This window comes from Engraulis encrasicolus, chromosome 19, assembly GCF_034702125.1.
Source record: "Engraulis encrasicolus isolate BLACKSEA-1 chromosome 19, IST_EnEncr_1.0, whole genome shotgun sequence".
In the NCBI taxonomy this organism is placed as follows: domain Eukaryota; kingdom Metazoa; phylum Chordata; class Actinopteri; order Clupeiformes; family Engraulidae; genus Engraulis; species Engraulis encrasicolus.
In genome coordinates this window covers 35,563,775-35,586,239 of record NC_085875.1, presented here as the reverse complement: position 1 = coordinate 35,586,239, position 22,465 = coordinate 35,563,775, and the positions used below count along the sequence as shown (strand labels likewise).

At 45.5% G+C, this 22,465-nt stretch overlaps 1 protein-coding gene across 1 annotated transcript; it reads right to left on the bottom strand.

The window, feature by feature from the left end:
• Nucleotides 1-8,270: 8,270 nt before the first annotated feature.
• Nucleotides 8,271-21,875, bottom strand: fbxo30a (F-box protein 30a). Its single transcript, XM_063184243.1, has 7 exons — nt 21,693-21,875; nt 18,656-20,243; nt 18,079-18,238; nt 17,082-17,347; nt 14,693-15,272; nt 14,119-14,411; nt 8,271-12,258 (listed from the first exon to the last, which is right to left on the bottom strand). The coding sequence occupies exons 2-7, from the start codon at nt 20,171-20,173 to the stop codon at nt 12,055-12,057; spliced, it is 3,021 nt and encodes a 1,006-aa protein (XP_063040313.1). The 5' UTR covers nt 20,174-20,243; nt 21,693-21,875; the 3' UTR covers nt 8,271-12,054.
• Between the last annotated feature and the right edge of the window lie 590 nt (nt 21,876-22,465).

The window sequence follows — 22,465 nt, the reverse complement described above, 5'->3', positions numbered from 1 at the left end:
GGTACTTAGTAGCTGGAGCTAAATATAATTGTATGACCCAAATAGCATAGACTGTCTGTTTTGATGGTAGTCATAATAATTAAATATTACATTTCCAAATGGTATTATTTCTCTTAATTGGTCGTGCTATGCACAGGTTGAGAGGTGTTAAATGTATGTTGAAGTTCCACCAGCCTCGGCCCAGTGAAGTGGGAACGAGGACTGTGACCCTGTAACATTAATACATTTTGGCAGACAGCCCCAGCAGAAGACCAGGATTAATTCAGTCCATTACAATCATGGGCTTTGATTGCTTAATAAATGTTTCTTTTAGAGGTCCGTTAAAAGTTTTTGTGAGGGAAGTTTGGGTTATTTTTGGGAAAAGAACTCTCACCCTGAGTGGCACAGAAGAGTCATTTGGATGTTGAACCAGTATTCCTGGCCCTGCTGTGGCCAACCATGCCATGCAGCTAAGCAGGGTTTGATTCCCGGCCCGAGTCCTTTGCCGACCCCTCCCCGTCTCTCTCCCAATTCGTGTCCTGTCCACCTCTCACACTGTCCTGTCAAATAAAAAGTAGAAAAAGACCACAAAAAAAAAAACCACCAGCATTCCTGAAGTTCTGACCTTATCCTGAAAAAAGAGGAACAACAGAGGACAAAACAATAACAGACTCAGTTCATGTTCTCTCATTTAATTACCAACGTCAGCTTTTCCAATGCCATACTGTAAGTGAAGCACAATAATAGAAGGTCTAAAGGTGAAGGTGCATTTTTAGCTAAAATGATGCAGCTAAAACAGTTTCATAAAAACAATATGATGCAGTGTGCCAATCTTTATTCCATGGGATGAGTTCATTAATGATTACACTAATGAGTTATGATGTAATGGCATCAATATCAAACCAATTAATTTATTTTGTCCAAAGTGACTTTTAGATGGTTGCTATTTGAGAGCAACATAGAGAATAGTGTATTTTTACCATTTTCCCCCTCCACATTCTGACAGGCTGATTTTATTCTTTGTTATGACACACGCTCTAAAAGATGAGGTCTCAAGTTGTCAGGGTGCATTAGCAAAACCTCACAAAGAGACGGGAAATGAAGTTCACTCCTTACCCCCTCAGAGCAGAGAATCCCGGAAACGCTGCCCCCGCTGTGTAGGGTAATGAAGTGGAAATGCAACTGTGAGAAAAATCTAAAAAAAAAGAGAAAAAAGTACACAGCAGAAATGGGTGCTTCTGAAACCATTACACAGACTGACAGAAAGTTAATCTTACAATACAAAAAAGTTTGGCCAAGTCTGCTGTGCAGAACACACTGCCTCAGAGAAACCGTTCCAGGTGATCACGACTCAGACTCAGACTTTGTTTGCATCTGAAAAAATAAAATTGCCTCATCCCGCATGGCCACATTTCCATACACTGGCTATTTGTGACCACATTAGTTCAAACATTTGCTCTATGGTCCCTGGGCCCAGACATCAGAAATCCAACACTCTCCCCAAAACCAAATGCCACCTTTGAGATGGAGGATGATTCGCATGCATGATTCTTATGCATAAACTAACCTCCTCTCATCTCTTTCACACTTTTTACTTTTTTTCTGTCACCCCCTATCTCTCTCTCTTCTCTCTCTCTCTCTCTCTCTCTCTCTCTCTCTCTCTCTCTCTCTCTCTCTCTCTCTCTCTCTCTCTCTCTCTCTCTCTCTCTCTGTCTCTAATGCATGCACACGCACACACACGCACACACACACACACACACACACACACACACACACACACACACACACACACACACACACACACACACATGGTTACATCCACTCACTCACACCCCCCCTCCCCTAAGTGACACTTAACTTCTTGAAAGCACCTTGCACCATAACCGCTGAGTGTGCTAAAAGCACTAATTATGAGGCTAATTATCCTTAATGGATGTCTAAAGAGAGGAGTGGGGCTCCATCCTGGCCAAACACCATAAAGCAATAAATACAACAACAAAAAGATTACCGTCAAGTTGCCCACACATTCAAAAGCATCATTAGAACTTGTAATGCAGGCCGGAATAAATTACACGGTATTAATAAACATGAAGAGGATGACAATGTTTATAAAGCATTTTGCATATATTATCCCTAAAACTCATCAAACCGAATGACTTCAATGAAATATTAATCAAATATTGACCCCATGATAAACCCTGTGGTAAATAAATGCTCCAGCCATGAGAGAGGTGAAAGATGAACTAAATAAACAAAAATTTGAACTTCATGAACTAGAGGGGACAATAAAGCTGGCAGGAAATGGGAGAGTATAGGTTCACATGCTGACAGCAACAGGATGGGCGACATCAGGGCCGGTTCTAGTCAATTTGGTGCCCTAGGTGAGCACTCCCTTTTCCCCTTTCCTTTTTGTGCATTTAGAAATTGGCATCTGCAAGCATTGTACATCTAATTGAGCACATCTGATCTGGTAATATACTGAGTGACCATGAACATTCGTTGTTAATTTTAAGTTTAATATCTTATTTCCCTTGAGGTTCTATTTTGTGGGAGTTTTTGGTATTCCTGGCACCCCCAAGACATTTGGTGCCCTAGGCGATCGCCTTTGTCAGCCTATGCCTATAGCGCTGGCCCCGACAGGGAGGCAGTCTGGCTTGTTACTGTCTGGAGGATCAAGGTAAATAAGTCTGGGAAATGCAAAAAAAAAAAGCAACTCCTTCCTTCCTTCCTTCCTTCTGAGCAGAGGCACAGCATTACACCAGAGAAGAGCAGAGGAGGTAACGGGCCAGATAAAATAGAAATGTTATTAATGTCATAGTCGACAATACACCTTCAGTCTTTTACTTTGGTGGAGTCTGGATTTCTGTGAAAGGACTGTGTGTGTGTGTGTGTGTGTGTGTGTGTGTGTGTGTGTGTGTGTGTGTGTGTGTGTGTGTGTGTGTGTGTGTGTGTGTGTGTGTGTGTGTGTGTGTGTGTGTGTGTGTGTGTGTGTGTATGTGTGTGTGTGTGTGTGTGTGTGTGTGTGTGTGTGTGTGTGTGTGTGTGTGTGTGTGTGTGTGTGTGTGTGTGTGTGTGTGTGTGTGTGTGTGTCAGACAGACAAAGTCAGGCAGAGAAGAAGAGAGAGAAAGAGAGAGAGACATCCCATCCTATCTCAACGCTTCGTCTTAGTAAAAGACACATGTGGTTAATGGCCATACGTAAGTGGAGTTTTTAAAGACACATCTGACTGGCTCTCCAGGCTCCATCCTCTCCCACTCACCCCCTGATGTTTCCTGAACACCCGAGGGCCACATACAGACACTACATCTCTGGCAGACATCCGCACATCCCTTCCCATCACATCACCCACCCGCAGTCTGAGTCTCCCCCGACCACTCATCTGTCTCGTAATATCTACCCCCCCCCCACACACACACACACTCTCCCACTCGCTCCTCCATTCCACTCTTCTCTCTCACTCAACATATAATATCATGCCCCCCCCCTTCCTCTTTCCTCCACTTCTCCTCCACTCTTCCCTCTCACCCCACCCATATAATCCCACCCATTTCTCTCTTCTCTACTCTATTCCTCCACTCCTCTCCCTCCTCGCTCTCTTCCTCTCACCCCATCCGTAATATCCCAGCCCTTAGTCTCTACTCCATTCCTCCACTCCTCCTCTCAGCTCCTCTCCCTCCTCGCTCTCCTCCTCTCGCTCCACCCATCCTCCTCCAACCCAGGGAGAGAGAGCAGACAGATTCCGTCTGGAGCTCACTCCATTGCCCAGGAGGCAACAGGTAGGCTGGGGGAATGACTCTACCCCAAGACAAAGCACTGTGTCTGGGAGTGGGACCAGGACAGCCGACAGGAGGGGGCAAAGGGGCATGTTGTCCCAGGCCCAGGGAGTTTAATGGGCACAGAATTGGGTCCCCATTACATTGTATGTATTGGGTAGGGGGCCCTTTCAGATGATTTTGTCCTGGGCCCAGCAAAAGCTGTCAGTGTCCGTGAGAGGGACCACTGCATGCTCTGCTTCAGAGGAGCCAGACTCAACAGGCTGTGCCTATGCTGCTGCTGCTGCTGCTGGTGTTGCTGGTAGGGCTGTGCAATATATCGAATTTATATTGTGATATCAATATTGCTGTCAAACAACATCAAATTTCATAATATCCAGTTGAAACAATATTTATCTATACTGCCAAAAGGTAGGTTACGCTAAACGCAGTACATCCCCCTCCACTTGAGCCATTGCAAGCACATGGCAGACTTGCTACCCAACACCACTGTGTGTTTCTCTATGGCCCTCCACTCACACTGCTGAAGGGAGGGAAGATTGTGAATTGTTTAGCACAATTATTTGTCTTTAAAAGAAATCATGATATCAATATTGACTGAAATAATTGTGATATTGATTTTTCTCATATTCGAGCAGCCCTAGCTGCTGGTGTTGCTGGGGAAAGGCATGATGCAGACTCCATCCAGACCTCTTACACTGATTTTATGACCAGAGGCGAACGCGGTAGCAACAATCTGTTCAGCATGCATGCACCCAGCTGACTATTCATGTCAACTCCCAAGACCTGTATCATGATGGATGAGAAAGCAAAAGCAAAAAAAAGCATGATGTATTTTTCAGCAACTAACTTCTTAATATTTTGACAAGGCCTTCTGTGCCACAAAAACATGTTTCCTCATGATACATCATTTTCATTTGACAGGTTTTGTGTGTTTGATGATGTGAGCCGCAACATTTCCACCATACCCCTGACTCTACTATGAAATATAACATCACATTTTTTTATACATCTCATTCTTAATAATGTTTTTTTCTTTTCCTTTTCAAATCCCATAAAAGCAAGACAAATGCAGGAAGTAGGCCTAGATGGCAGTCATGAAAACCAACAATATTATCCAACATAAAACAGGTGCCAAGACAAACAGAATGGGGTTTCCCATAAAATGTGAATTACTCATTCATCAAACACACGAGTCGTCTCTGCAGACATTTCAGCTCATCCAATGATCATCAGATCATCCAATGTGCTCCTTTGACACTCATATTCATAATGTATTTCCTTAGTTCTCTTGTGCTAGTCTCTTTTTGTGTCTTTGTTGTGTGTTGTGAGTGAATGTGTCAGAGAAATCATGTAAATTCATGCACAAGTTTTTTTTTTACCGCATTTTGTGTGTGTGTGTGTGTGTGTGTGTGTGTGTGTGTGTGTGTGTGTGTGTGTGTGTGTGTGTGTGTGTGTGTGTGTGTGTGTGTGTGTGTGTGTGAGAGAGAGAGAGACCCCCCCCCCCCCCTCATAATTTGCAGCACAGAACTAGCTGGTCGTCACCGGTGGGCTCTGCACTCTTGTGGGCCCCTGTTTTCAGAATGTTTTTTTTTTTTAAACTTTAAAAAAAAAACATTTCTGAAAATAGGGGCCCACGAGGGTGCATGACCCACTGGGAAATTCCCGCCATGCCAGATGTCCAGTCCAGCGCTGCAAGGTAGGCTGCATTGTAACGAATTGCCAGCACAGTCTCAGCCACATTTCTCTCCCCTGGGGGTAGAGGGGGTCGGTAGTGGGTGCCAACGCAGACGGCAGACATCCCCTTGGCTACAACAGGTCACTGATAAATGCTCACCGAGGACTGCAATGAAAAGGCAATTATTTCTAGCGATGGAAAGGTGGGTGGTAGTCTAGGTAGAGGTAGAGTTTTATTTTGTGCCCGCCCCAAATGACAAACAACTGCCAAGCAAAGGCAGCCAGAGCACCTGTTGGCAGGTTTTTAAATGCAGGTCAAAGCAAGTCACCGGCTGTGCAGAAGAACTCGAAAAGCTACAAAACAAGTTTGAGCCCCAAGCCAGCAAAATCCCCTCGTCCTGTTTGGCTTTTCTTTTCTTGTCTTTTCTCACTTTCATTCTTTACATTCTCTCCAAAGCTCCCATCCCTTCTTCTCTCCAAACGTCCTTGGCCTCGTTTTTTCCTCCTCTACTCTCTGCCCTTCTTTCGCTTTCCTATCTCATTCTGTCTTTTTTCCTCTCGTCCACTTCCTCTTCCTCATTTTTCCATGCAGCTATCTGCTCTCATCCATTCTGGTTTGGGTGTGCTGTGCTGTGATGTGCTGTGCTGAGGGAGAGCCAGTGGAGAGCATCTCCACACACCACGAGGGCTGGCCAGTTTGGCATTTCCCGATGGGCCCCGTACCCGTGTAGGCCCTTATTTTCAGAAATATATATACATTTAAAAAAAATATATATTGTCAATGTTTATTTATATGTTTTAGTTTAACTGCACATTGGAGATAGCCTGGCTCTCACGCAGACCCTTCCTGCTTCATGCATCTTCGTTAAACTTCGTGAGCTCACACGAGGGTCTGGAAATCTTAGACGAGCCCGAACGGCATCCGATATTTCATGGTCGGTCCAATCAGAATCGCGGGGCGAGATCGCGAGGTGGGGTATATACAAGTCAGTGGTTGAAGTTGTAGTGATTCAAAAAAAGCCACGTGAATTCTCCAATCAGGTTTGAGCTGTTTTGAGCACACCCACGCCTTTCCAGAGCTAAGCGATTGTCAATGTTCCAGATGCATCGCGTGGGAAACAAGTTACTGTACATTGGAGACTGGTCAAACGCAATTTCAAACTTCTGTGCTAATCATGTGCTCTAATTATGAGGGGGGTGGGCCCTTTAAGCCAAAAGTGCCCGGGCCCTAATTTCTCCCCCAGTGGAGAGCAGCATCTCCACACACACCACCATGATGGCTTCAGATGAGGCTGTCAGGGAGAGAGGTCCTCAGTGGACTCCTGGGGGCCACAGGAGATTGATCATCCTATTAGTATGGGCTTCATATGTGTGTGTGTGTGTGTGTGTGTGATGGTGTGTGTGTGCGCAAGTGTGTGTGAGAGAGCAGCTGCATGTGCATGTGTGTGTATGTGTGTGTGTGTGAGCAGCTGTGTGCGTGTGTGTGTGTGTGTGTGCATGCTTCATAAACCCCCTGAGCTCCAGACTTTTGCAAATATACGAGAGCAATAATTCTGTGTTATTGTTTGCCTGATAACACAGCAGAGGGAAAGCAGGCATGGTCCTTATTCCTCCACTCTCACCTCCTCCTCCATCTCTGCTGTGACACTTAAGAACAATCTAAAGATGTGCCAGTTGGAATAAACATATTTTTTCTGTAGATTTTCATGTGCACTTTGGGGGTCTCAGAGCCATAATACAGTCAAGTGACTTATGTAATTAGGCTATGTAAATGACATCTGCGCATGAACATTTCAGCCAAGCTGTTGCCCATTTCTTTGAAATAAGACTGTATGCAACGCGTGCATCTGGGGGTAGAATGCTTCAGTTTTGAGAGGAGCTATACCCCCACCTACCTCCACACGATGGTATTGCGCTCCCAGTCTAAGTAACCAGGCAGCACCTTTTCCAGACATCTGAAGTTTTTGCGTTTTATTTTCTATTGCAACAGATGTGCGCTCTCATCCATTATACAGTATATATACAAACCCAGGAGTGACAGACACTCATAGTCAGCTTTGAAATGTTTGTGAAGTTGCACCATTTACAAAGGTCTCATTTAGTGCAACTGGTTAAATACAGTAGGTGAATAAAATAGTAGGGGAAAGTAGCGCTAGTGCTCCAATGTAAAAGACCTAATAGAATGATATACTGTGTTAGCCAGGCTGTGCCCTCCTAGGGACGCAACACTTTCAGCGTTGCAACTAGTCAGGTCAAGAGCAATGCAATTACTTTCTGAGTTCCCGAGAATACGGGAACTCCTCCCACTTTGTCGGTAAGCAAACAAATATAAGCAAACCAAGGGAGGCGGGTCAACCATGCTGTTTGGGAAACGTTAATTGTTATGCTCTTGGTCAGACCAAGTCTCGAAGACATTTGAACGTCGATGATAATCAGGCTAATACTGTGTACCATCATGATCCCCATTGCAGAAAGAACATCTTTAGGGCAGCATAGGCTAAAGGACCTTCACACACAAACAAAGAAAACAGTTATAATATAATTTAACACAATAATAATAGTAATCAACAGTAATCCTGGGCCTGGAAATTTCAGCATTTTACTAAAATTCACAAAAAAAAAGAATTATACAGAACTCACTTGTATTTCAGAATCTTGTGAATATTGTAATGCGGTAAATTTCCCTAAGTCCTTCTCATAAACAGGCACTTGACCCATTCCATTGTTTGTAAACACTCACAATGAGGAGTTGCTACATACTAGTTAAGTCCCTAAACTTCTTAACAGAATTATACTGTAAAAAAAAGAAAAAAAAAGCCATGAAAACTCAACAACAGAAGTTTAAAACATCACAAATTGTTTTTATTATTAAATCACACGTGTCAACATGCACTGGAAGTCTAAGACCCTGAAGACACTTTGAAGGCTGTGGATCAGCGGTCCACCCGTCAGAGAAAGAGAGAGCGAGAGAGAGAGAGAGAGAGAGAGAGAGAGAGAGAGAGAGAGAGAGAACAGCAAGCCACTCCAACACTGAACTCTTGGGCCAAGAAAGCACTCGGCCAGGAGGATATGCATGGTCGCCATGCATACTGGATGTGTACAGTACGTACATGTACGTGTCCTTAACAGCAAGTTCATCCCAGGCCTCGCCCTGAGCATTAGGCCAACGACCACCATCCGTTGTAACCCCTTTGCCGTATCATAACCGTCACAACCATAACGTCATAACCACCCATAAGTCTCTGGCAGTGATCACACGAAACCATCACATCAAAACCTTATCCCAACACCCAACATACGTTGCCATTGCCGTTGCCCTCTCTTGCCATTGCAATCTTTACCCCAGTACATGCCTCTCTAGTACATTCACTGTTCATTCTAACTATACGTCCAGTACCATGAAGTTCCCACAGTGCTGCTGTTTTAGTACTTAACACTGGGTCACACCGCCAGAGAGATTAACAGTGAGCAGGTCAGAGAGAGAGAGAAAGAGAGAGAGAGAGAGAGAGAGAGAGAGAGAGAGAGAGAGAGAGAGAGAGAGAGAGAGAGAGAGAGAGAGAGAGAGAGAAAGAGAGAGAGACAGACAGACTCAGCCCCTTGGCTTTGTGAAAACAATGACCATGAACAACCTCTGACAATTTCACAGCCTTGGTACTGTAGTCTCGAACGGCAGGCAGAGGCCTCAAGACTACGTGGCCTCGATAGTCTTGTCTTGTGCAGGAGCCTCGGAGGACAACAGCCTCGTCTGGCTCCGCATTTCACAGTACAGTACTGTAGTCTGCTTCCAGGAGACAGACATCCTCTGGCTGTCTCCCTGATGGGCTGTCAAAACGGACTGAATTGATGACCGCACTGTGGAATACTGAGAACCGACTGAGCGTATTGCGCTTGCTGAAGGAGGTCATTTCAGAGCAGCCAGCAGAAGATGAAAGTTTTGAAAAGGTGGTTGTCTAGACAGGACCAATCAGGATGTTTTCAGTCAAACCATTTCTGTGCCGGTGCTGGTTCCTGCGCCAGTTACACTGGGAACTGATATAATTGCTTGCCAATGGCCTGTATCATATCATTATGCTTTATTGACTTATTGCTTTGCCACAAAATAAGACATATCCCACTATGGCTGGCCATGCAATTTATGCAAAATTCAATTAGATTGGCAATAGCATCATTAATTGCCAATGATCAAGCGCATGTGTACAAATCTCTTTGTACTTTCACTGTCATTTATTTTGTTCAATTTGTCTGAGTTTCTCTGAATGTCTCTCTGAATGTTCAAGATCTGTTTCTTTGAAGCCATGTGTTTTCTTATGATTCTATCCAGCCCAGCTAATTAAAGACACATTTGAATTGAAGTCGAGTCATCCAGCCTTGTTGTGATATAAAACATCAATATGGGAAATTATATTGAGGACATCAGCATCAGATAGTTTATAATATCATGATGACATTAGCATCAGACAGTTGTGTGAAATGAAATTGAGTGGATGCATTAAGGGGCAACAGCCACTTAAACAAAACACAAATAAAACAAGTTGTTAAGTGATTAAGTCATGATTAAGTGTTTTCAAGCTTTCAGTTCCAAAGCATGCTGATTTTTGGTGTCAATTCATCTGGCAGTTCGGTTGAGTGAATCAGCACCAGCACACTTCATCATCAGTCTGAAAACGTCTTGAGTTATTGTAAGCTGGAACACAGTACCACTATGCATTGTGGAAAGACAAAAAAGGGGGCCATGTGAGGGGCAAGATACAGCTTGATGTTTGTTCATACTCTAGGCACAGGCTGAGCTGCAAACTGGTCAGGACCCGGTTTCTTGACAGTGTCATAGCTAACTCCTTAGCAACTTACTAAGTTGCCAATGGGAAATTGCATTGCAACCAAGTAAGTTGCTAACTCGGTTAGCAACAACACTGTCGAGAAACGAGGCCCAGGGGGGCACCACTAGACAAGTTAATGCTGGAGTCACAAAAACAAACAAACAAAACAAAATAATGAATGACTAGCGTAAACTTCATATTGACAACTCGGTAAAGTGCTAGGTGATTCTCTTGCCTTAAAATCTATCTGTGTTATCAACCGTGTACTTCAAGTCAAGACACGAGAACTGTTGGACGTTCTGGAAGTCCCTATACCTAAACAGGACCATCAAAAGAAAAATACTCCAGGCATGACTGTACATAAATCAGACCTAGAAACACTCCAACTGGTCTATGACATTTTAAGGGAAAAAAACAAAAAAACAAAAACAAAACAGGCATGGCTTGATGTCCGGCCATTCAACACATACAGCTGACCTCACACAAAACGGTCCACAGCAAAACACCGTTTTCAGACATTAACTGTTCTTTGAAAATGAAACAAAAAACATGTAAAACAGAAAAAAAACAAGACTATAAAAATCCATGAGCTTTTCCGACTGACACTGTCTGTATTATACAGCACATTACGTGTCAACCCGGAGATGACTGCTACACATTTCTTTTTTTTTTTTTTTTTGAAACCACACCATGCAGTATAAAACAGTACAGTAATAATCCGGTATGGCAGGGTCGTTATTAAAGGTTTCCGACACAGCTTTAAAAATCAAGTGTGTTTTTTTTCCTCTTAAGGCTCTGCTTTCTACTTCATTTTATTTGTTATTATAATTCATTAAAAGTCTTAAACAAGTCGGCACAGTATTTTCCTTTACAAAAAATATATAGGGATTTGTTCCTTTTCCAAACCTCAAAAAGGGCTACATTTTATTTACACATCTGCAGGGTGTTGAACTAGAGATCAGAGCAACCTGCAGTCGACAGTCTGAGTAGAAGGTGGGCAGAAAATAATTACAAAAAAAACCAAACTCGTTTGAAATGATCGAAAATAACATGGTGTGAAAACACAGAAGAGTGCTCAAGTCCATGGCTATGACATCATGATTGAGTGTTTCATTTGTGATAGTTCAAAAATACATGTAGTGCATTGCTTTGACAGTTCAACTGGAGTGTGTATGTCGTGGTGTACATTTGCACAATGCAGATTGCGATGTATGGATATGCTTGTGTGTAAGTGCGTCTGTGTGTGTGTGTGTGTGTGTGTGTAATGAGCTATGCAAGTGCAATGGATATGTTTGTGTGTGTCTGCAGACTGCCATTGTAAAAAGGTGTGCATTACACATGTTGGTCCAACGCCTTTTCCTTGTCAAGTCGTGGAGTGCAACGCCACAGAAAAGCAGTTTTGTCGCGTGACCAGGCTCACACGAGGCGAGTAGTTTTCCGTCAGTCGCGATGCATTTCTGTTGCTGAACGACACACTGGTAAGCTGTGCCCTGACCAAAACCATCCCTAACCCTACTCTGTCAGTAAAGCAGCATTTCTGCAGCTCTACTTTTGCCATCAACAGCGAAACAAATCAAGGATAAAATGAAATTTTGCCCAGACACAAAACCACCCCTAACCCTAACATGTCATAGGGCGTCGTAGAACACAAATTCACATGCAAAGGCGTGGTGCAGACACACGAAGACGGTAAAAATCGGCTATGTATTTATACGCATTCTCATGATGGTGTCTGTGTACACATCCATGTCGCAGCTGTGTGTGTGTGTGTGTTATAACACACTGTAGAAGTGCGAGCGTGCGTGTGTTATAACACTGGCTTGAGGACGGAGCGGAGGGAGCGTCCCTCGCGGGTCAGCTCGCGGGTGAAGCACATGCAGGGGAGCGGGATGGCCTCCTCTCGCCGCGACACCATGTTGAACTTGCACGTCTTCAGGTGGTCCGCCATGCTGGAGATGTCGGCAAACTTCCACTCGTTCACCGTGCCGAACGCCGTGCTGAAGCGCCACACCTGACATCAAGGAGAACGGCACAGGATTACTTCATGACTCAATCTAAGGTCTATGAAGCAAAACTGGTTTTGCCTACTGTCAAAACAAAGTGTGGTGAGGCAGCCTTTAGCTACTATGCTTCAACAGCTTTGGAATCAGCTTCCTGAGGAAGTAAAAAAATGCCCCTACTGTTGACAGTTTTAAGACCAGACTTAAGACAAAGCTTTTCTCTGATACCTTCTTTTAGAAATCAAAATGTACAGCTCCAGGCCACTTTATTAGAATAGCATGAAAAAGTTTATTTATTTCCATAATTCCATCAATAATGTTAAACTGCCATGGACTATAGATTCATGTACAGTTTTTTTAACTATTCCAATCATTAAATTGTTTATTTTTACATATTTTGGTCTTCCAGCTCAAAAATCCCATGAATTGGGGAATTCGCATCATTAGAATATTGTACTAAAATCAATTTTCTTCAGCAAAATTCGGGTCACATCAAATCAGTTGAAATTTGGTACTTTCTACATAACATGCAATGTTCAATACTTGGTTAGGACTCTCTCTGTCTATATAACGGCCATGATGCGTTTAACATTGAAGTCAATGGCAGAAACAGTGCATGGGAGTAATGGAAGCCCAGATATCCTTGATGCTTTGCCGTCAGCTGTTCTTGTTTGTTGACCCTGGTGTCCCACACTTCACTCTTCAATATACCCTGTAGATTTCCATGCCACGTTTTGGCGCTAACTCACCAGCTTAATTCTAAATCACCAGAAATGAAACCCCATTGAAAATGAATGGGGTTTTATTTCTGGTGAGTTAGAATTAAACTGGTGAGTTAACAGCAAAACGTAGCAATGTCACATGGATCATGTCAAGTCCAAGCCAATCTACACGCTCCTATTCATGAGAATGTCAACAATCAGCTTTTTTTTGCACTGAGGATGGGATCACCCGAAATGTTTGCACCTTTGTAAATACTGCACGGCATATTGTGAGATCATTAAAAAACCACTTTATTTGGGCATCTCTTTTCAAGTCTTTTTTGAGTGCGAGCTCCAGACTTTCTGACTTTGCAGTATTAATATTTCCTGATTGTTGACAGTAATGCAAACACTTTGGTCATCAATGGTTGGTTGTAGCTCTATCCAGTAGCGGTATTTGATACTAGACACCTGTTGATCCCACATTTCAAAACTTCCAGAATCTCCCTCCACAAGCTTAGTGCAACAGTCTGCTAAGGGCTCTGCTGAATTACCAGCATATATATATTTTTTGGCCTTTATTTGTGATTGTAAGATTGGTGACACAAAGCCAATGGGGACAGAGACACAGGGACACGGGTCGGTAAAGGATCCAGGCCAGAACCGATCCTGGGTTGCCGGTGTAGCAATGCAGTGCCCTACCGCTTTAGAGACGGCAGGGACATAGTCCTCCTTACAACAGGAGAACTGCACTGAGCTTTAGCTCATATTTTAATCTGAATTGGCTGGTGTGACATCTGGGCTCAATCATTTGTCTGTGAATCGTTTTAAGCAGCAGAATGAACTAATTCAATGACGAATGAACATCTCAGCCAAGACAATTAGGCCTCCAGCATCTTAGCTGTTAAATCAATAAATCTGATTTATGTACCTTGACAACAGCAACACAATGCGTGCACACACACACAAGATGGAAACCCCAGGTGCAGAAAAAGTCCTGCCACCAATTTGTTGTGGATTGGTCACACACATGGACAAAATATAACTCTACACTTAGTCTAGGGTCTGCCAAGAAAAGACCTGCCACCAGTTTTTTCTGGATCTCTCTCTCTCGCTCTACCACACGCACAGACACAGACACAGACACAGATACACACTACCCTACCCTACCTTGTCTTTGATCTGCCAAGAGTTGGATCCATCTGGCTGTCGTATCTTCTTCCAGAGCAGTACGACCATGCCGCGGCCCTGCAGCAGACTGGCGCACACGTCCCGCATGGTGCGCGAGACCCGCGATAATTGGCACAGGCTGAAGCCGTCCAGGAAGCCGGCCACGTGCTGCAGCACCTCGAAGGGCAGGCTGCTCAGGTGGTCGCACTGGCTCCCGTACTGGCAGCTGTAGCTGCGCACCATGCTGCCACCACCTCTTAGGGAGGGAAGGGTGGAGCCCTGGGACCCTTGTTCTGTGATGAAGCAATGAAATCATATTAAAATAGCCATTTTAACATCAATAACTTTTCTGAACAAAATAGTTTAATATTCTGTCACTTTTCTTGTTCTGTAATGATTGAATGAATTCGTTAATAAACATTTTAGCGAGATCAACGTTTCTGAACAACATAGTTTCATATTCTATCTTTTTTTGGCTTTGGTTTCGTTTAAAAATGTCAGGTCATTTTATCGCAATCACTTCTCAGCCAAATCATTCAATCTGAAATCTGTAGTTATTGTTCCAGGGACTCACCGGGGACGTTGAACTGCACGCCGAAGGAGCCCAGGTGCCGGTCGTGGACGACGCGCGAGCCCTGCAGCGAGGGGCAGAAGCGGCGCTGCGAGTAGGTGCAGCCGTAGTAGGCCAGCGGGCAGCGCTGCTCCATCCAGCCGTTCAGCCCCGCGTGGATGTCCCCGTGCACGTTCTTGAAGTGCGAGGAGAACTCGTCGCGCCGGAACAGCTGGCCGCACACAAAGGTGAACATGGAGCGCTGCTTGGTCTGGTAGCGAGCCACGCACTCCAGGACCAGGTCCAGCCGCAGCGTGTGGAAGGGGCTGGGGTTGGAGAGCTGCGGGCTGGCGTGGTCGCACGCCGACGCCGAGGCGATGTCCCCCACCATGGTGGAGGTGGCCAAGATGGCCGACGGGAAGGAGAAGGTCTGCGTGCCAAAGTCCATGTGCAGGCTGTCCACGAAGCGGCTGTCGGAGATGCCGCGGCCGCTCGGCGAGTCGCCCAGGCAGAAGAGGAGCGCCGCCGTGATCAGGTCGATGCCGTGCAGGCCGGACGGGTCGTCCGCGTCCTCCGACACCTCCAGGTCAAGCGTGTCCACCGCCTGAGTAATGATCATCAGAATAATAAATAATAGAATTTACAGCTCCAGGCCTTTTTATTAGAATACCATGAAAAAGTTGATTTATTTCCATAATTCCATCAATAATGTTAAACTGTCATGGATTGTAGATTCATGGCCCAGTTTTTTAACTATTCCAATCATTAATTTTTTTCTTTTTATATACGTTGGCCTTCCAGCTCAAAAAACCCATGAATTGGGGAATTCGCATTATTAGAATATTGTTATAAAATCACATTTTTCTTCATCCAAATTCGGGTCACATTAAATCAGTTGAAATGTGGTACTTTCTACATAACATGCAATGGTCAATACTTGGTTAGGACATTGTCTGTCTTCATAATGGCCACGATGCGTTTAACATTGAAGTCAATGGCGAAAACAGTGCATGGGAGTTATGGAAGCCCAGATATCCTTGATGCTTTGCTGTCAGCTGTTCTTGTTTGTTGACCTGGTACCCCACACTTCACTCTTCAATATACCCAGTAGATTTCCATGCCACGTTTTGGCGCCAACTCACCAGTTTAATTCTAAATAACCAGAAATGAAACCCCATTGAAAATGAATGGGGTTTCAGTGTTTCCCACAGAAATTTTGGAAACTATGGGGGGATTTTTTGTTGGGGGGGGGGGGGGCTTTTCACGCGGGCCTTTGGGGGGGGGTTGTTCACGCAGTGTAAATGCAAAATGGCAAAACAATGAGTACAGTATGACATTGGCGCATGGAGAAACTATAGGCCTAGGCCTGCATTTCAGCCATTTATATTTTGAGAAAGAAGGCTACATCACATTTTACACATGATATTAGTAGTACATTGTCATTTATATATTTTTTAAAAATGCAGTACAGTGAATCATTTCTGTTTACAACACAGTTTCATTCGTCCCTCATGCAGGGGTCTATGTAATGAATAAAATAATAAAACAAAATAGGAGCAGAGATAAGAATTTAAGAGTAGTATACTGTGAAATTGTTAACGCATAGACAAAAAGGGTCTAAGAGGGTAGGCTGTGCCTTTTCCCCACACACATATAGGCGTACACATTCTACATGAGGGGTGCTGGTCACAGGGCCAGTTTTTCAAAATTCCTCCCATTAAAAGGGCTGAACAACATATTACACATTTATGTCTATATTCACATTCATTACACATTCATTTCTATATGCAGCCCGATGTCTCCTCTGCCGTGTCAATGAAGGTCTGTCACCTAACTCATTACAACTGTAAAACAAAGCCTGGGGAGTGTTAGTAAACTCATCCCAACTGTCCCTTAACAACTTGACTAGGCTTTTGATCCCTCTGTCTTTCAAGCACTTGTGGTTTTCTCTATGGGATGTATTTACTCCAGGAGGAAAATGCGAAGGAAATCGTAATTCAAATCGTTTTTAACAAAAACGGAAATCGTAAAAAAAAAAAAAATAAATAAATAAATAAAAAAAAATTAAAAAAATTTTTTTTTTTTACATTTTCGAAACTATGGCGGCCAAATTTAAACTATGGCGGGCCGCCATAGTTTCCTCAATGTATGGGAAACACTGGGTTTTATTTCTGTTGAGTTAGAATTAAACTGGTGAGTTAACACCAAAACGTGGCATGGAAATCTACAGGGTATATTGAAGAGTGAAGTGTGGGGCACCAGGTGAAGTGTCAACAAACAAGTGGCAACATCGGCAAGTGTTTGACGAGTACGAGTATGAGTATAATGGGCAAGTATAGGTGCCGATACCGATACCAGTATGCCGGTGCATCCCTAATAAAACCATTTAAAAAATGTGTAGAGTGAACTCGACCTTGTCCTCCATCTTGGCGCGGAAGAGTCGGTAGGGGTGTGACAGTAGCGAGCGCCGGCTCCCATTGACGTTGAAGACCCCCTGCAGCACCTGCAGGTTATGCAGCTTGCGCTCCAGCCAGCGGTCGGCCGCCTGCAGCTGCAGCCCCTCGCCATTCATCGGCCCGTCCCTGTCCCTGTCCCCGTCCCCGTCGGGGCCCATGGCCATAACCTCGTCCTCCACCTCAGCCACCACCAGTGGCTGCAGCTCTACGCCATCCAGCAGGGCTGCTCCATAACAGAGGGAAAAAAAACAATAAAAATCACATAATCAATTATTTTTGGTCGATGTTGAAATAAAAATCTCAATCAAAATTCGAGTCATTGCATGGCATTACATTACGACTATTCGACTATATAAACAATAATTTTGTAGTGTCCCTCAAATGGTCAATTATAAATTACATTCAAAATTGGATTAACTACACAGACTTACATCACAATTATTCAAACGAAACTTTGTTTCTAAAACAACAACAACAACACAACAAACTGTTATTGATAGTGTGAAAGTCAAAATCAAAACCATGTCACGGCACATTATTGTGGAAGAACTCTACAAAATGTTGACAGTGTCTGTATCTTAATTTGTGGTCATGCATCATCTTTTTTTCATTTGGAAAAGTTTGTTATTTTATAAGCTCATCTTCACTGCAGTGTATAGTTTTTTATGTGTTTTAACTTACTTTATTTTTTATATCTTTCTGCTAAATAATAATAATAAAAAAATCCCATATTCAGAAATCCTGTCAGAAATCAAAGAGAAAGGGGTGCACCTTGCATCAAACTCTTTCGGTGCGCCGAAACGCGTCTGTGAACAATAAAAAACAGTTTGATGCAAGATGCACCCTTTTCTCTCTGATTTTAAGTGTTTTATTTGGACCAGCACCCTTGAAATCAATCAAGAAACCCTGAGTGAAGCCTGCTGCCTGCCATAACAGCCAGAGTGCGAGCCTTACCGTCGAGCTGCTCCCCCACCACCAGCGGAGGGAGGTCCAGCTGCTCCTCCTCCTCCTGGAGCTCCTCCTCCACCACCACCAGTGGCTGCAGCACCTCCTCCAGGTCCAGCGCTAGATCCAGATCCAGAGCCTGGCCTCCCTCCACGGCCACCACCAGAGGCTAGAGTAGAGTAGAGAGTAGAGGAGAGTAGAGTAGAGTGTAGAGAAGAGAGTAGAGTAGAGTAGAGTGTAGAGAAGAGAGTAGAGTGGAGTAGAGTAGAGTAGAGTAGAGTAGAGTAGAGTAGAGTGTAGAGAAGAGAAGAGAAGAGAGCAGAGTAGAGTATAGTAGAGTAGAATTTACTGATCCCAGGGGGAAATTAAGGTGTCAAGTATCATACAGACATACATAAATACAGACATACAGAAGACATTACACACATAATTACACATATATCAACCATATGTAGCACACTCTTACATACATTCAGCCCAAGGCAGGTATCTTAACCTCTCTCACACATCCACATACACACACACTAACCCCCCCACACACACACACACACACACAAAATTAAAAAGTGTACAAAAGAAGCCCCACCTGGCTGCCGTTCATGTGAAACTCCTCCTCCTCGTCCTCCTCCAGCATGAGGCGGTGACTGGGCAGCAGCAGGGGCCTCTGGTCGGAGCGGGCCGTCACGGGCAGCGACAGGTAAGGGACGGTGATGCTAGCGTGTTGCTGGGGGACAGCCGGCTCCACCATCACCACGGGCGCGGCGTGGTGGAGGACCAGCTCCGCCTGGCTCAGGTCAGAGCATCCGTTATGGCCGCCGGCGGGCAGCTTGTGCTTGGCGTGAAGGTGCCGATGGTGGCGCCGGTGAGCGGCGGCGCCTCTGCTGTCGGGTCGGTGGTGGAAGCCGTTACACTGAGACTTGTCTTTTTTCCGCCTGGGCTTCACGAGCGGCAACTGCAACAGCTCCCCTCTCTCCTCCGCGTCGCTGTCTCTCCCGTCGATGATGACCTCGACCGACTTCCCGAAGCCGTTATTGTGGTGCTGGTGGTGCTGGGCCTCCCAGCTCATGAGGCCGTTGGAGTGGTTGAGGTCCACGCCTCCCACCGCCCCCAGTTCGCACTCCGAGTCCGTGCTGGCGTCCTTCATCTCCACGACGTTCCTGCCGCCCTTGACTCCGTCGCGATGGCGGCACTCTCCGTTGAGCACCTCCCCGTGGTGCAGCGCTCCTCCTCCTCCTCGTGGTGGCGCGCCCCCGTTTCTGGGCTCCTTGTCGCCGGCGTAGCCGTCCATGAGCAGGTCCATGTCCTTGTTGTTGCTGGCTCCGGTCAGGATGTCCAGTGCGGCGGCCAGGCTGCGGCTGGTCTCCACCGAGGCCTTGTAGAGCTCGCTGTACGACTCCTCCTGCATGTCCATCAGGCCGCGCGCCAGCTCGGGCCGCTGGGACGCCGTCTGCTGCTGATGTGGCTGCTGCTGCTGCTGAGCCTGATGTGGCTGCTGAGGCTCCTGACTCTCTGGCTGCTGCTGTTGATGCTGCTGGTGCAGATGCTGATGAAACGGGTGTGGCTGATCTTGGATCAGCGCCCGTGTGGGGATCTCCTCGCCTCCGTGGCTGATGGTGGTGGTGACGCGCAGGGACTCGAGCAGCATGCGCTGGTCCTGCAGCGCCAGAGCCATGTCCAGCTGCTCTACTGGCCTGTCAGGCTCGCCGCCACCGCCGCAGCTCCCGTTCCCATTTCCTCCTCCGTTAATGCCACCGGGACTGCCGCCACCGCCGCAGCTCAGGTGCTCGTAGGACTTGCGGTCGGCGTAGCTGACGGGCCAGCGGTTCCACTCCATGGTGCAGCAGACCACGCTGCCGGGGCAGACCAGCAGGTGCTCGGCCAGTCGCGCCCGGGGCAGCGTGAAGGGGCAGCCGAAGCCGCTGTTGAGGCAGGGCACGCGCTCCAGCGGGCACAGCAGCCGGTGCTCCGAGTGCTTGCACGAGTGGAAGACGGCGCCGCACACCAGCGGGCAGCCCATCAGGTCGCAGGAGGCGCCCGGCTCCGGGCGGACCATGCACCGCCGGTTTATGCATGACAGGCAGTGTGAGTGCAGAGGCTCCTCCATCTGGGAGTCTGGGAAGGCTGGAAACGAGAGGCCTCTCTCTCCCTCGCTTGCTCGCTCACTCACTCACTCCCTGGAACAGAGTCAAGCATTTGGATATGGTGAATGAAGACAAAGTTAAACGGTGATATTAATATGATATTAATGACATGTTCTGTCACGGTTGTATTTTAAACATTTCATCTATGGCAGACTTTCACGGCGTGGCTGGCTAGAGGGATTTCTAGTCGACCTAGATTCATGTGGCTGAAATGCGACAGTGGCTTGCGCCGGATAGAGCTGCGGGAAGCCCCTTCCAAGAGCTTATAAAAAGAACCGGCACAAACCGCGTGCTGACTGTGCCCAGTCGCAGTCTGTTTACAAAGTTAAAACTCCCAGTTGCCACACCAACATTTCACAACAGGCATCTTAAATTGCGGAGTCACGCGTGTTCTTCGAAGACGGTGATGGGGGCAAATATTCTGAAGTGTAACGTTTGCAACCCTATATGACCTGAAAGCACGAGCTGTACTGGACATTTGTTTACCCTGTCAAACCTGCATTTCTTTTGACACGTTGAGCACTTCTGTCACAATGACAGATTGGCAAATACTGAACAAACAACCACCAGCTTTGATGCACATGTCTGCTAAACATGTTAATCTTAATCATTCTACTGTCGTTTGTTGACAGTGTCACCTAGTTTAACTAAAAAGTCAACAGTTTATTAGTAGTTATTAACGTCTAATAATCGCGAACATGTCTGACAAACGGAGAGCAAGTATGGCTGGTGAACAAAAATATGGCCAAACAAGAACATACAGCCACTGACAATGTTGATATTTTTGTCACGTGGTTAAATACGCACATAAACACTCGCTGCCGTGTTGGGGATACAAATCTCACCGTTACAGTTGATAAATTAACCATGACTCAGTATAAACTTGCCTGACCTCAGTGAACCTATTAAAGTACTTACTTGAGCTTTACACGGACGGATTATCCAAATTGTGGTCACGGACATACAGACATTGGGTGGAAAAAACATTCCAGACTTCTAAAATGGCAAAGGCTGCCCTGACAGAACTATTATCGGTTGTGTCATCGTACCCCAAACTAGACTAGGATGTTTGCAACGTTACAGCAGCAAGTACAGAGCCTGTCTTTATTTAGATGCAGCTGGATCACGGGTGCTACTCCGTTAGCTAACAGGTCTGCTAGCGACATAGTTTCTTGATACTGCGCTGCAGGTTAACATTAGCAACTTAGGAAGTGGCTAACACTGACCAGTAAAAAAAAAAGATCATGACAACTTTGACAAACTTCAAGTTATTTCCCAGGCACAGCATTTCACAAAAGAAAACTGACGTGACAGGTCGCCAATACAATGACAACCTCATAAAAGACATCCATCTCCTTTTACAATGATTGCCCCAAACTTTGATTCTTGCTAACTCGCTGTACTAGCTCAATGGTGAGCTAGCTAATTCCCAGGCTAATCTTTATCCGACACTGAATGCCGACAAACTCGCCAGTTTCTTACCGTGATTGTGTGACAAGCTTCTTTGCGGCAACCAAAGTACTGTTCCGTATGTTGCTGTTATGTTTTCATATAAAACGGTGTTGGTTCACCGTAAATAAAGCCTAAGACTACAACTATACGAACTGCACTTCAATCCCCGTTGTTTTCCACGTCTGAGTGATGTGTTGTTAAACCTAGCCAAATTTGTTCGTTAGCGGTGTCTACTTTGCTGTCGCCTCAGTATTACGTCATTTCACACTGGACGAACTCGCCTCCGCCACAGTTGAGTAAACAGTTGATTGTGATACCATTGCCAAACCTCAATGCAAAAACAGGCATCGACAGTCTCGTATGACTACAATTTGGCAATACTGATATATTGTATGCATTGCCAGACGACCCATTCAGCACTAGGCTATATTATTGCTCACTACACACAGTAGCCTACACTGCTTGACCGGGGGGCAATCACCATTCAGACACACCGCCATTCCGACAGTAGGCTAACAAGATTGCAACACCTGATGTCCCCGCACCTTGTATGCCTTCCTTGTGCTAGGTATTGTTTAAGGTTAGAAGCCCCCTTTAGCTTGTTTTGTTAGCAAACACTCAAACATCACATTTCATGTCTTTTTGACATTGTTGCAAGTGTTTACAAGCGCAAAGGAGTGGAGACAATGAGTGCAGCAACTGGTGCAGACTCATCGGCTACATGCCCGTTTTTCCCCCCTGAAATGGCCCAAAATGCAATAAGAAATCAATGTCGGAATGGCGGTGTGTCGGAATGGCGGAGT